This window comes from Halichoerus grypus, chromosome 3, assembly GCF_964656455.1.
Source record: "Halichoerus grypus chromosome 3, mHalGry1.hap1.1, whole genome shotgun sequence".
Classification (NCBI taxonomy): Eukaryota; Metazoa; Chordata; class Mammalia; order Carnivora; family Phocidae; genus Halichoerus; species Halichoerus grypus.
Window position 1 is genome coordinate 162938212 of NC_135714.1, and position 14107 is coordinate 162952318.

At 41.0% G+C, this 14107-nt stretch overlaps 1 protein-coding gene across 4 annotated transcripts in view; it reads left to right on the forward strand.

Annotated features, from left to right (window-relative positions):
• Positions 1 to 575: 575 nt before the first annotated feature.
• SLC18A1 (solute carrier family 18 member A1) overlaps positions 576 to 14107 on the forward strand; it is a 29610-nt gene continuing 16078 nt past the window's right edge. Inside the window, exons 1-9 of one of the 4 annotated variants that reach the window (XM_036064759.2) lie at positions 576 to 699; positions 1368 to 1731; positions 2350 to 2408; positions 5229 to 5312; positions 6235 to 6327; positions 8581 to 8670; positions 8912 to 8955; positions 10938 to 10998; positions 11081 to 11176. In XM_036064759.2, the coding sequence (XP_035920652.2) occupies positions 576 to 699; positions 1368 to 1731; positions 2350 to 2408; positions 5229 to 5312; positions 6235 to 6327; positions 8581 to 8670; positions 8912 to 8955; positions 10938 to 10998; positions 11081 to 11176 (1015 nt within the window). The remainder of the gene's footprint in view (positions 700 to 1367; positions 1732 to 2349; positions 2409 to 5228; positions 5313 to 6234; positions 6328 to 8580; positions 8671 to 8911; positions 8956 to 10937; positions 10999 to 11080; positions 11177 to 14107) is intronic. The other 3 variants (XM_036064760.2, XM_078068228.1, XM_078068229.1) reach the window with 3 other exon arrangements.

The window sequence follows — 14107 nt, forward strand, 5'->3', positions numbered from 1 at the left end:
GCAGCACAAGTAACACTTGTAGCACATGACATATTTGGGGGTAGTACAGACCATAAGCTATAATTTTGGATTGGTGCATACACATGAACCATAATTTGTTTTGTATGGCACATTTATTTTTTTAAAAAACAATAGTATTTTGGTTTTTAAAAAGAGTGGATTTAGAGGAAAAGATTGAACAAGTAATAAATACAAGTAGGCCTCAGATATTGACATAAACCATTGAAGTGATAGGCATTTGAGACACACAGCTAAGTGAACAGAGCTAGAATCTGCTTAATGTGCTAGGTAGAATTCCAGATATAAAAAGCTGGTAAGCAATGCTTTCTTAGAAGGCAATCTGAGAACCAGGTAGAATTATTGAGATGTATAGGAAGTGAGCAGAGACACAGGCAAGGAAATGGTTCAAATACCATCCTAGTATTTGCAACGACTTGCACTTTTCATTTTAATAGTGAGTTTCACTTGTCTGGGCAGAATTTCTCCCCTCTTCTATAAAGGCTGCAGAAGACCTATAGCTGTAACGGGACCTTTCATAAGAAACTGGAGAGGACGCTCCCAGCCCAGCCATCACCATGCCCAGGGTGTTTTTGGACACTCCTCAGCGGTTGCTCAAGGAGGGGAGAGAGTCACGGAAGCTGGTACTGGTGGTGGTGTTTGTTGCTCTGCTTCTGGACAACATGCTGCTTACTGTAGTGGGTATGTTCGGGTGTCTTTAGGCTGGGGGTTAGTTTGCTCTGGGCCCCAGCAGGTAGCATACCCCTGCTAAAGTTCAGCAGTGAGTGGACTTGAAAATTTTTCTTTTTATGCTTAGAAAACACAAAATAGAAAATGAGGTTCAGAAGTGTTATGTAACTTGCCTTAGGTGCCAAGTCGGGGTGCAGCCTGTGTCCAACTGACCTCAGAGCTGGAGCTTCTTGCACTATACTTCCCTGCCCCTACCATTTTCATGCTCTGCCATCCCTATATGAGAGCTGAAACAATAAGACAGAGCCTACATTCTTCGACCTCAGCTGTGAAAGTAAGCATCTGGTAACTTGAAATCTTCCCCACTCTCTGCATGCATGTCCAAGAAAAATTGTGAAAACTCCATGGGCGTTGATTTTGTGATTACAACTAAATGTTAGCAAGTAGGTGATTGGCCAATACAGAATTCAGGAGTAATGAGGACCAACTCTATGTGGGTTGGAATTTAGGTACTTAATCTAATAGGATAATTTGGGCAGGTACAGTCTTTTAGTAGGCTTCAAATCATGTCACTTAGACACCTTCCTCAACATGAATATAAAGCTCATAGTAATGCCCCTGAACCAGTTAGTGTTAAAAAGTGTGCTTAGCTCTCATCACTTGTCCTTCTTGATTTTCAGTGCCCATTATACCCAACTTCCTATATGCCACAGAGTTCAAAGAAATCAACACTCCTCTATACCTTGGCCTCACCACAATTTCTCAGCATGTCCTTACTTCTCCTGCCTTTTCCACCATCTTCTCCTTCTTTGATAACAACACCATGGCTATTGAAGAAAGTGCACCCAGTGGCACAGCATGGACAGATGACAATGCTGGCACCATTCCCCCTCCAGTCACTGGAGCCATCCCAGCACAACAAAACAACTGCTTGCAAGGCACAGAATTTCTGGAGGAAGAGAACTTGCGGGTTGGGGTTCTGTTTGCTTCAAAGGCTTTGATGCAACTTCTGGTCAACCCTTTTGTGGGACCTCTCACCAACAGGTATCTCAATGGGTGCAGTTCTCTACATAGTACTCACTGGCTCAGGAGTAAGAGGGTGATAGGCTGAGGTATCATAAAGGTAGTTAGAAGGGAAAAAGTAGGAAAACTCCCTTGTCAGTCTCCAGGCAATCAACTGTTTGGAAAGCTGGTTACCCAAAGGATAACATGATATTGATGAAATGCCATAGGCTTCAAATTTTCTTAGTGATGTAATGACTATTGAACACCAAAAAAAGAACCAGTGATCAGAAGTATACTGCTGATGTTATTTCGGTGCCTTGGAACATGGCTCCAAGGCAAAGCTACTGCAGTCTAGAGCACTGGCTTATTAGCAGTGTTTGGGATTATCCTGATGTTTCAAAGGGATACACACTCTGACTAGGCCATCCTTTCTGGAAAAGAGGATTTTGGCCCTGGTCTACGGGTAAATTTGCATGTTTGTTCATTTACTTGTACACATCAATATGGCATATCCTATCTGTACACTTGCATTCAGAGACATGCTTTTCCACGTACTCAAATAACTGCATTTCTGTTCCCAATTACATGAAAAAATATGGTCCAAGTATATAGATGCCTATTGAGACTGTATCTTTTTTCTTTGTAATTCTCTTTTAGAATTGGATATCACATCCCCATGTTTGCTGGCTTTGTTATCCTGTTTGTCTCCACAGTTAGTAAGTAATTTGCTTCCTCTTTTATTTTTTTCACTGATTACCTTTGATTTTATCACATGCGCTACAATGCAGAGAGTAGGGTCAAGTTAGCTAATTAGGCATCTGACTAAATGGCCTATGACACTGATTGAAATCCTTTGCAGTTTTAGATATGGGCATTAGAGCAGTAGTGGCAAATCAGTCTAGTTGGAATTTGTATATTCTGCTATAGAAGAACAGATACTTTAGCTTCCTTCAGCTGGGGAAAATTGTTAACATTTGTTTTGATAGATATGCTGTTGTGTGTGTGTATCAGTAGTCCCTTGAATGAGGTTAGTCCAAATATCCCATCTTTGGGAAGAGGTTGTATTATTTGATAGACAAAGGTAAAAAGCCACCAGCAAAGAATCTAAACTGAACAATAGTAACTAGATAATACCAAAAAGTCTACTGCCTTCAAGTAAGGACATTAAAGGTTATAGCTTAGAGAAATAAATTTGCTAAAAAAAAACAAGAAAGAGAAAGACAGTCTATCCAGTATCAGATAAATGTTCTAATAAAATAGAGATGGAATAAGAGCAGTAAGTAAACAAATTATGTCTGGAAATTGACCCTGAGAATTAAAATAAGAAGGAATGATGGGGGGTGGGGTGGGGTGGGAGGTTAATTGAAGGAGAGGGCAGCTTCAGGAGCCATTGTTGGCTCCCTGATGCTTCTGCTGACTCTGCTCCCAATAACATATCTCCAACCTCCTGTTTTTCTTATCAACTTTTTATTGCTTTTCTGCTTTTTCTATTGCTCCTCCTCAAGTTTTCTTCCCTATCAGCATATAGCTTGGCTCTTATCAACCAATGCTTAACAGGAATTTGTTGCAGTCAAGGCTGGAAGGTTGCAAAGAGCAGAAGCTTGATGTGTAAAGTTCTGAGAACTGGAGCTTACTTGTGAAAATTCTAGCGAAATCAAAGAAAATGAGGAAATTCAAGTTAGAAATGTTTATTGAACTTCTAAAATCTCAGCCTATGCCAAATAATAAATTAAAAACTAATAGGATTCTCTGTTTCACCAAATGAGACTCATGATTTTCTCTAAAAAACTTTATGGAGCGCACATATTATGTCTTGATGGCAAAAGTCACTGGGGGAAGATAAAGAATGAAATGACATGGTTCCAGCCTAGGAGTTTATGATACATGCCTGGGGAGATGTAACAAACACCCTGCAAAATAGGATAATGCTAGAGTATCGCAAACTCTAGCATAAGGGCCTTGCTTGATTCTCTGCAATTAAATAATAATTATTGTTTCCATGCCATAACCAGTGTTGCTGTACTGAATTGGCCTAATTCTAGCAAATGTTTGGTCTTTAGGGAATCTTATGGGGCATCTTTTTAGGGTTTTTTAAATACTAAAAAGAGGTTGCTGATGCCCCTTACCACCATTAAGGGCCCCTAGCTGAGACCCATGCTTAATGTAATTAGGAGCGAAATGGTAACCCACGTTAGGGGGTAAAGTGAGAAAGAAATTGTTTTGGTTTTCCTAAATAGGATGACCAACCATCCTTTGGGATTCAGGGTCCTCCCAGAATGTAAAGTCCTTGGCAAACTGAGACAAGTTGGTCACTCCATTCGCAAAGGATAGGAATGGGGCGCCTGGGTGGCTCAGTCAGTTAAGCATCTGCCTTCAGCTCAGGTCATGATCCCAGGGTCCTGGGATTGAGTCCTGTGTTGGGCTCCCTGCTCATCCGGGAGCCTGCTTCTCCCTCTGCCTGCCGCTCCCCCTGCTTGTGCTCTCTCTCTGTGTCAAATAAATAAATAAATAAAATCTTTTTTAAAAAACTTAAAAAAAAAAAAGGACATAAGAATAGCTAACCTTGAACAGATTAGGAATCAGAAGGCCTAGGAGAAGGCATTGGAAACTCAGCAAAGAGAGACCAAGCACATGCATGTTTGGGAGACAGTGTGATCACATCAGGAAATAATGGAAAAAGATTCTAAGACATCAAACAACCAAATATATCTGTAATGAAAGGGCAAAGGGATTCAAATTCTGCTGATTCAGATACTTTGGGAGGAATCTTTCTTTTAATGGCATTGTCTTGAAATGGAGGTGAGACATGTCTGGAATTACCAAGCTTACCACCAACACCCTGTAATTTGGTTTTTGATAACATATTCCTGTTTGGTACTCAGTTTTGTGTATGCTAGTCTTGAGTAGATGGAACCTCTTAAAGGGCATGAACTGGATGTTCTCTTTATTTCACATTTCTAGAATAGTTGTATGTTTGATATTACTTAATACACATTCACTGATTTGATTTTGGTTAAAATATTTTCCAGCATAAGGTAAGAGGAAATAATATCTGATTGGATCACAAGATACTATTTTCTACCCAATACCTATGGTCCTTCAATTACACATAGCTTTTATTCCCTCACTGTAGATGACCCAGTGGAGCCCAACAATGGCAAAAGTTAAATCTGGGTGTTGAATATGAAGGATTGAGAAGTAGGATCTAATGGCATTATACTTTTTGGACAGCCATGATTCCAGTGGACAGGATATTGAGCTTTGGGCCAGAAATATGAAAATGCAGGCTTCTAACCACTGTGTGGTGAATTGGTTTGTGTTTCTGTGGTTTCTCAGCTTCATGTCAATTAAAATGCAATCCTGATTAAGGTGTGGGAGATTAGAAAGACAACACCAAAAATAGGGGGCAATGATCATCCTTTATTAAAACATATACATAGTGGCTCATATCTACAATATCATGGGCACATTTTCTGGTGGTGAGGGAACAAAGACAATTTGTTAACTGGAACATTCTTGCTATTCTCTATACACAGTGTTTGCTTTTTCTGGTACCTATACCCTACTGTTTGTGGCCCGAACCCTTCAAGGCATTGGATCTTCATTTTCATCTGTTGCAGGTAATGCTGACATCTTACACACACACACACACACACACACACACACGCATACACACACATACATCTCTTACCATCTCTTACTACCCTCAGACCCTATAAGATTTATATGAATAGATAGGAAAGTATCCTAGTGAGCAGAAATTATGATTCAAAAACAAGATAACTGTAGAGTTATTGTCAGTGTTATAAATCCCTAAGCCTGACGTAACTTCCTCTGATAATATTTAGATACAGCCAGTTCAGGTCGAAGCAAGCCCAAGGTAAAACCATGAAGTAAGCCAGTTTTTTATTTAATGCCCCCTATGGTCTTTTCTCTGCCCCCTCTTAACATTTTATAAGAAAAGTAATGCTAATACTACCAGTAACACTATCACTTTGCAAAGTATCATCAAATACAAATACAATATTTAATATAATCCTAGGAAGTAGCTATTTTATGCCATTTTACACATGAGTAAATGCTAGGAGAGCCCAGCCCATGCTGTCTTTCACATCTTCTGTAATTTCCTCTTCTTTGGGCACCTCCATTGAATAGAATTGTGTCTGTTAGATTTTCCTTTGACCTACTCCATATCCATCCATTCATTCAGGGAAATGTGTTAGGAAATGATAAAATGCAATGAAATGCTCTATCAATGGACAGTGGTATTCTGTATTACCCTTCCCAGAGACTTTCACACTTCCAACAATATTGTGAACAGAAGGAGTGAACAATGTGGGGGTTTGGGGGACCAGTGGGGACAGTATTTGTAAAATACTATGGACTAAGTTTTACAAAACCCCTCAAACTGCAACCATAGGTAAGATGATCCCTGAAGATATAATAAGGATAGAGGACTAAGAACTAATAGACCAAGGATTCAGTGAGAGACGCAGACAGAGGGCTCCTGTATGCTAACTCCATATGTCACTCTCCTTTCAGGTCTTGGGATGCTGGCAAGTGTCTACACTGATGACTATGAGAGAGGGCGTGCCATGGGAATCGCCTTGGGGGGCCTGGCTTTGGGAGTGCTGGGTAAGTGGCACCTGGTCCCAAATCTAGGTTCAGAGGGTAAGATACTGCATACTCTTCGAAGATGGCTCCAGGAGGCAAGTGTTCCTAAGGGTCATGGAAGAGAGGATTTTCTTTTCCTTTTCTGTCCAATCATGTTTTGAGTCCTTCTGAAATTTTTCCCAGGAAAGGCAAAATCTCTTTCCCGTTAAGAAGCTTAATAGCCCATGAGGTCCTGGGAATGGAAGAAACCTAGTCTATTCCAGTGATCAAATATCCCCATGTTAGCCGCCACTGCCTCACCTCTGCTTCCACACATGGCCAGTGCTTTCAAAATGAGAGAAGCTCTTTGTCAGATTTTGTACTAAATACATCACAGACATAATCTCTTTTAATCCTCACACCACTATGAAGGAGGAATGATTGTCTCCATTATAGAGATGAGGACCAAAAAAGTTAAGTAACCATCCAAGATTACATAGCTAGAAAATGCCAGAGCCAGGATATAGACTCAGATTTTCTGGACTCAAACCCCAAACTCTAAAAAATAACATACTTTCTTTGAGGTTCATCCCTCGTATAGATTGATTGACTATTCCAACAAGTCACATATCTTATGGAACACTTACTATATGCCAAGGACAATGCTAGCACACAGGGGATATAGGTAAGAAGCCTCACACATGGTTTCTTCCCTCTAGGAGCTCACAAGCTAGTTGAGGAGAAAACACCAAAGGTCTCTTCCTGGTCCATACTCACCCCCCACCACCACAACCCAGGGAGAAGAGGGAACAAAAATCCTGCTCTTTGTTAATATCCATTTTCCCAAACACCCACGCTAAAACTTTGGTACATCCTGGTCTCCTTTATCACTTCTCACTTCCAAATGGATAAGCCCATTAATATTCTCTACAGCTACTTCCTCAAGGTCGGTGCCTCATCACACCCCAGTTGGAACCAGCCTACTGCCTAATCTCTTGTGCCTTCCCTCCTTCCCCCAAGGTGCCACCAGAAGAAGCTTCCTATGCCCAGAGCTGGTGGTATTTCTCTCCTGCTAAAAAACATGTTTCTCCATTGCCCACAAGACCAAGTAGATGCTTTATCTGGATATACAGGGCCTTTGACTATTTGGCCTCAACATTCCCTACCTCTACTCTTCCTCTCCCAAATACTCATATTTTAGTGACTGAACACTGAATACTGATTTTCTTCTATTTGTTATCCAACCACACTCTTTTTAAATTTTTTTTTATTTAAAATCAGTTTAATTAACATATAGTGTAGTATTAGTTTCAGAGGTAGAATTCAGTGATTCATCAGTTGCATACAGCACCCAGTGCTCCTTACTTCAAGTGCCCTCCTTAATGTCCATCACCCAGTTTCCCCATCCCCCCACCCACCTCCCCTCCAGCAACCCTCAGTTCGTTCCCTATAGTTAAGAGTCTCTTATGGTTTGCCTCCCTCTCTGTTTTCCTCTTATTTTATTTTTCCTTCCCTTCACCTATGTTCATCTGTTTTGTTTCTTAAATTCCACATATGAGTGAAATCATATGGCATTTGTCTTTCTCTGGATGACTTATTTCACTTAGCATAATACCCTCTAGTTCCATCCATGTCATTGGAAATGGCAAGATTTCATTTTTTGATGGCTAATATTCCATTGTGTGTGTGTGTGTGTATATATATATATATATATATATATATATACACCATTTTCTTTATCCATTCATCTGTCATTGGACATCTCGGCTCTCTCCGTATTTTGGCTATTGTGGACATTTCTGCTGTAAACATTGAGGTGCATGTGCCCCTTTGAATCACTATATTTATATCCTTGGATATATACCTAGTAGTGCAATTGCTGGGTTGTAGGGTAGCTGTATTTTTAACTTTTTGAGGAACCTCCATACTGCAACCATACTCTCTTTTATGGCACATCAATGATCTTCACTTATGCTTCTTCCCCACCTATATTACCCACGTGACAAAGCCCTTGTGGCCACCTGAGTTCATTGCACTGTGTTTGCACAGCACCTTGTAGATTGAACCTTTACTGTTGAACTCTACTCTTCACCATGTTCTAATTATATGGGTCCCCTTACCCCAACCCCACCACACGCATTTTCTCTACTAGAAAGTGAGCTCCTGAGAACCAGGACTTCTTCATTCCTGAATCCCCAGAACCTTACATGGAGGTTCATTGGTAAATGTGGACAAGTCACACCAACTAGGAATTGGTCCTTTCTTCTGAAATCCATGCCTGCTTTGCCTTTCCAGTGGGAGCTCCTTTTGGAAGTGTGATGTATGTATTTGTTGGGCAGTCTTCACCCTTCCTTATATTGGCCTTCCTGGCACTACTGGATGGAGGTAAGTCACCATAAGAGGTCACCAGACAGATGATAGCTTAAGTCAGGTTGGGAATGCACTATGCTGTGGTGTTAGTCTTGACATGCTTAAAAGATCAAGGACTGCCCCATTTTAGGAAAGAAGGAAGAAACTCAGGGAGTTAGATCTGTACATGATAGGGTAATATCAATGTGGCTATTATTGGAGCCTCCAACTAATCAGTGGACAAAATAAACTCTTTCTCTCCCACTTTCTTTCTTAGCACTCCAGCTGTGTATCCTACAGCCTTCCAAAGTCTCTCCTGAAGTAAGTAGACACTAAGCTCCATTGCCAAGGGATATATAGAATGGCTATGTGCTAAGACCCCTAGATCATCCCTGTCAAACCATAAGAAGAAATGTGAAGAGGAGTGGAGTCAAGGAAAGTAAGAACTATCCTTGGATTCCCAGATGGTATCATATTTAGGATAGCACTGGGGATGGTGCGGGAGTCTGGACTGATGTTGGACAAAGATGGAGGAAGGGCCTTATGAAGTATCAAAGAAACATTACAAAAATTATATATATAAACTCAGAACCAGGAGACAATGACATTGGGACCTGTATGTTCGTAGTTACAACACCTCAGAGCTAGAGAAGACCTTAGAGGCTGTTTAGATAATCTCTCCCCCCCAAGAGCACCTTTACAGACTATCATTCTATCATGGTTAAATATCAGAGTTGGTATTTGTCTGACTCCAAGCCAAAGATGGCTCTGGGAAATCCATACCAAACCACAAAGAATGAAAGATAAGGAAGTACAGAAAATATGGGAAAGTTTGATCTAAAAACCTTGATTTTATAGCCAAGTCAGACAGAAGTGTGGGTAACCTGGGAACCCACTATTTGCAATTGGGATCTGAAAGGGGGCAGTCTTGTGGGACTGAGCCCTTCACCTGTGGGGTCTGTGCTAACTCCAAGTAGTCAGTGTCAGAATTGAATTACATTATAAGACACTGAGTTGGTGCCCATAGAGAACTGAAGAATTGTTTGGTGGGAAAGCCCCCACATTTGGTACCAAAATTGTTGTGAAAGGAGAAATTATTTTCCTTTAATATCTTTCTGAATAGTTTTGATTTAGATGGTAATGTTCTACATTGAATATGTTCTACATATTCAAAAAATTTAATTTTTATTTTTCTGCCTTCCAGTATTTTGCAGTTATAAAGAGTGCTACAATTAATAACCTTAGGTATATGCATTTTTATAACATTGGAGGTAATCTATAGAATAAATTCCTAGAAGTGGAATTGTTAGCCTAAAGGGCGTATTGGACTTCTTTATGTGTATTTTGTGATTTAGATCTGTCTCTGTATTTTGAATTATATATTTAGCTTTAGTATCTCTGAATATTTTAATCCACCCCTGTAAGTATGCAGAGAGGGTTATTATATCAAAACTATTAAATCTATTACCAGATAGAATGTAGTTAGCACCACAGATTAGGAAGTTTGTTAGAGGAAGAAGTTTCAGCTACTGAGTCAGGGAATACAGTGGAAAAGAAGGAGCCATTTAAGACTGACTTTGAAGAATGGGTAGGAGTTGGACCTGTAGAGAGAAGGAAGGTAGTTTAGGCAAAAATAACCAACCATGAACATAGTTTAGGCAAAAATAACCTGCTGGAATGCATGGGAGGAAGGCGGAGTGATTGAATTTAATTGGAATAAATATTTTCTGAGGGGAGGGGGAAATCAGAACTGAACACTTAGGCTTGCATTTTAATCTAGATGTTCAGACACCTTCAGCTAGACTTGCCAGTATGGCTCAAAATGGTCAGAATAAAGCCTCCAGAATGCTTGAGGAGCTTTCTGAGTTATCACCTCTGTGCTCACCTTTGGGATTCAGCACTCTACCCGTGGTTCTCCCAAGGCAAACAATTAGTGCCAGCAAGATCTAGTGGTGAGGCCCAAGACCGAGAGTCCAGACACCCATTGTCCATTGCTGGCCTTGCTGACTACCCACTCTCATCTAGTTGAGATAATCATTTGAAAGCAGGAATCATGTCTGGAATATGTTGTCCTACTCTTTGTGACTACCACAGTGTTTGCCTTGCACACAGGAGGTGCACCGCCAGATGACTGTGACATTGGGCAAGTCACTTTATCTCCTTTGATTCGGTTGTTTGGTCTCTTCAGTAAAGGAGCTGACATAGATGATCTCTAAGGTCCTGTCTGCATATTTTCAGATTCTATGACAATAGGAGAGATGTACACTGTACAAATGGAAGTTTTTTGTTGTCCATGTTCTCAGAGTGCCAGGGGGACACCTCTCCTTACACTTCTCAAAGACCCTTATATCCTGGTGGCTGCAGGTAAGCTGAAAATGCCTTTCTTTGGGCTGGGAGAGTCTGGGCTTCTGTGTAGCCCTGGCGACTCACAGAACTCTCTCTCCAGGCTCCCTCTGCTTTGCTAACATGGGAGTGGCCATGCTGGAGCCCACACTGCCCATCTGGATGATGCAGACCATGCGCTCGCCTGAGTGGCAGTTAGGTAAGTGACCTTGCTCCCCAACTTGGGCTTGGGCAGAGGTGTATGCAATGGGCCCTTTCCCAGGTAATTGAGATGCACTATCAGGCCCAGGTCTTCAGGGTCACAGAGACACAATGGGCTTCCTTTGTAGAATTATCTTCTCTGTCCACACCTGTAAATCAAAACTGAGTGGGCAGGCAACACCTCCAAGAAGCAGCCCAAGAAGGGCAGGGTGGGAGGGGTTGAGAGGGTCAATGGAGTGACAACATACCTAGCAATGTGGTAGAATGATTGATGATTTTTAGTCAAAAGATCAAGGGTTTCATTTCAGCTCCATTGATTGGCTATTTAAACTTGTGCAAACCACATCAATTTTCTGAGCACCAACTTACTCATCTCTGAAATGGGCATTGGAATACTGTTTAGTTCAAAGGATAATTTGAGAAATAAATGGCATAATATGTGGAAATGCTTTGCACCTATAGAATATTAATATGCACCATCATTACCACCCACACTTTTCTCTCTTCAACTCCCCTTCCCCTAGATTTCTCTTTATCTATCCTTTTACCTCTAACAAAACAAGGTGCTTATGAAGGTGCCATGAAGCTTCCTCTGCTTCATGGAGAGATGTCCTTGTGACTCATCTGAGTTTAGAGAGGAGGTTCTGGCCCTTCCCAGGAAGCCTGAGGAAAGGGAACAGAGAAGGCTATGTGCCATTCAGTCCCTGTAGGGAGGAGAGGCTTATAGGGCCAGAGGGGAAGTTGATAAGGACCTGATACAGCTCAGCATACAATGAAAAGCACTAAATCTAATTTTTTAAGGGGACAATTCCAAGCAAGGCTCCAAGCTGCACTCCTAGCCTCAAATTGAATTTTTCTGGGCTGCAAATGCCTCTGACCATGACAATTAATTGAGTTAGTTGGTGCTTTGTGCAGAAAAGCATCCTCTGCCCCAAGGCTATGACAGCTAAGGCTCTTGGTGCAGGTGGGCAAACACAGCTCAGAACAGCTCCTCCCCAGCTCTTCTTCAGCACACAGGAGAGAATATTAAAAGCAAACCAGCCTTCAGTAACTGGTGAATTGTTGACTTTGGGTTTAATTATAATTGTCATGACAATTTCTATTAGGCAGCACTGTATCCTTTAGGTACAGAAAGGCATCAAGAGGCTAGTGAGACCCAGAGAAACTCACTGGGCTGACTCTATGCAGTCCCTTATGCAGGTAAGGCTGCAGTAGAAAGCCCTCAGGAGATAAAGAACACTGAGAAGGCTTTGTCTCCCACCATCCTTTATAAGTTTCCTCAATGCTATCTGCATCTCTAAGTCTAGCTTCAAAAGCTCTCACATCACCTGGTGAGCTTTTTAAAACTAAGAGTGCTGGGCCCCACCCAGAAATTCAATAGACTCAAACTTGCATTTTCTTAAGTTTCCTGGTGATGTTGATATGGTATCAGGGATCACACTGAAAAATATAGCACTAAATGCAGACAAACTGTCAAAATTATTTGGAGGAGAAGAGACAGCACGTTTGAGAGTGATTTGTAGTCTGTGACTGAGTCCTCTCTAAGTGACCCATTTTGTGCCCAGTACTCTTCCTTAGGGTAGGAAACAGGCCCACCTGGGTTTGAATCCTGACCACTTACTTGTTTGTGACCTTGGATGAATTATTTAACCTCTTCAAACACCACTTTTTTTTTTTCATTTGGAAAAAATGGAGTTGCTTTCAGGGTTGTTGTCAGGATTAAATACATCTATGTTTTCTAAAGGGATTAACACAGGGGCACCTGGGTGGCTCAGTTGGTTGAGCATCCAACCCTCGATTTCGGCTCAGGCCATGATGTCAGGGTCTTGAGATCAAGCCTTGTGTTGGGCTCCATGCTCAGCTTGAAGTCTGTTTGTCCCTCTCCCTCTTCTCCTCCCTTCCACCTCTCTCTCCCTCTCTCTCAAATAAATAAATAAAATCTTTAAAAATAAATAAATGAAGAGATTAGCACAGTGGATGGAATACAGGATAGATATACTACTTAAATAAAAATTACTATTTTCATCATTGTTTTTGTTGAAATTATTTTGACAGTCACAGATATGTGTAATTCCCTGTTCCTTGGAAGATATGCTGTGAAAAATACATGTTTGTCTATAGACATATAGGTTGGAACACCTATTTTGCACAAAATGCTATTGAAATGCAAGCTATACCCAGGTTTTAAAGAACAAGTCACACTGGTTGAGGAAAATCTCATTTAGGAAATTCCACATCATTTAAAACAATAGTAAGGAGATGTATCTAGGAGGATAGTGAGCTTCCTAGAGGTGCTTTTCATCAGGTAAACAGTGGTAAACAGTGGAGTAGTTAGGTAAACAGTGGAGTAGTTATAGTTCTGAACTTTGAAAAGCAATTAAACATAAACAAATGGGTACAGTTTGAAACCTATTGCAGCCCTATACAAATAGACAAATACACTAAGATATGCTTCACTTCCACCCCATCGAAGAGAATATTAAAATCAAACAAGCTATCAACCAGTAACTGGTGAATTGTTGACTTTAGGTTTAATTGTAATCATCATGACAGTTTCTATTAGGCAGCACTATTTCCTGTAGGTACAGAAAGGCATAGAGAGGCTAGTGAGACCTGACGAAACTCTCACTGCTGATTCTGTGCAGTCCGTTATGCCAGAGCCATCTGAAGGAGAAGGCCTGGGTTCAAGTTCTGACCCTGTTACTCACCAGTTATGACAATAACGGTTAAGGCTGATGCTCAGAGGGCACTTATTCTGTGCCAGACACTGTGCAAAATGGTTGGCATACATTATCTCATTTAAGGCTCACAACTAGCCTATCTGGTAGGAATTATTATTATCCACATATTTCAGAAATTTCTTAATCTAACCCAATTTCCTATCTCCCCCTCCAAAAAGTCCTGGGCCTTGTAGAACCTCCTGTCATTG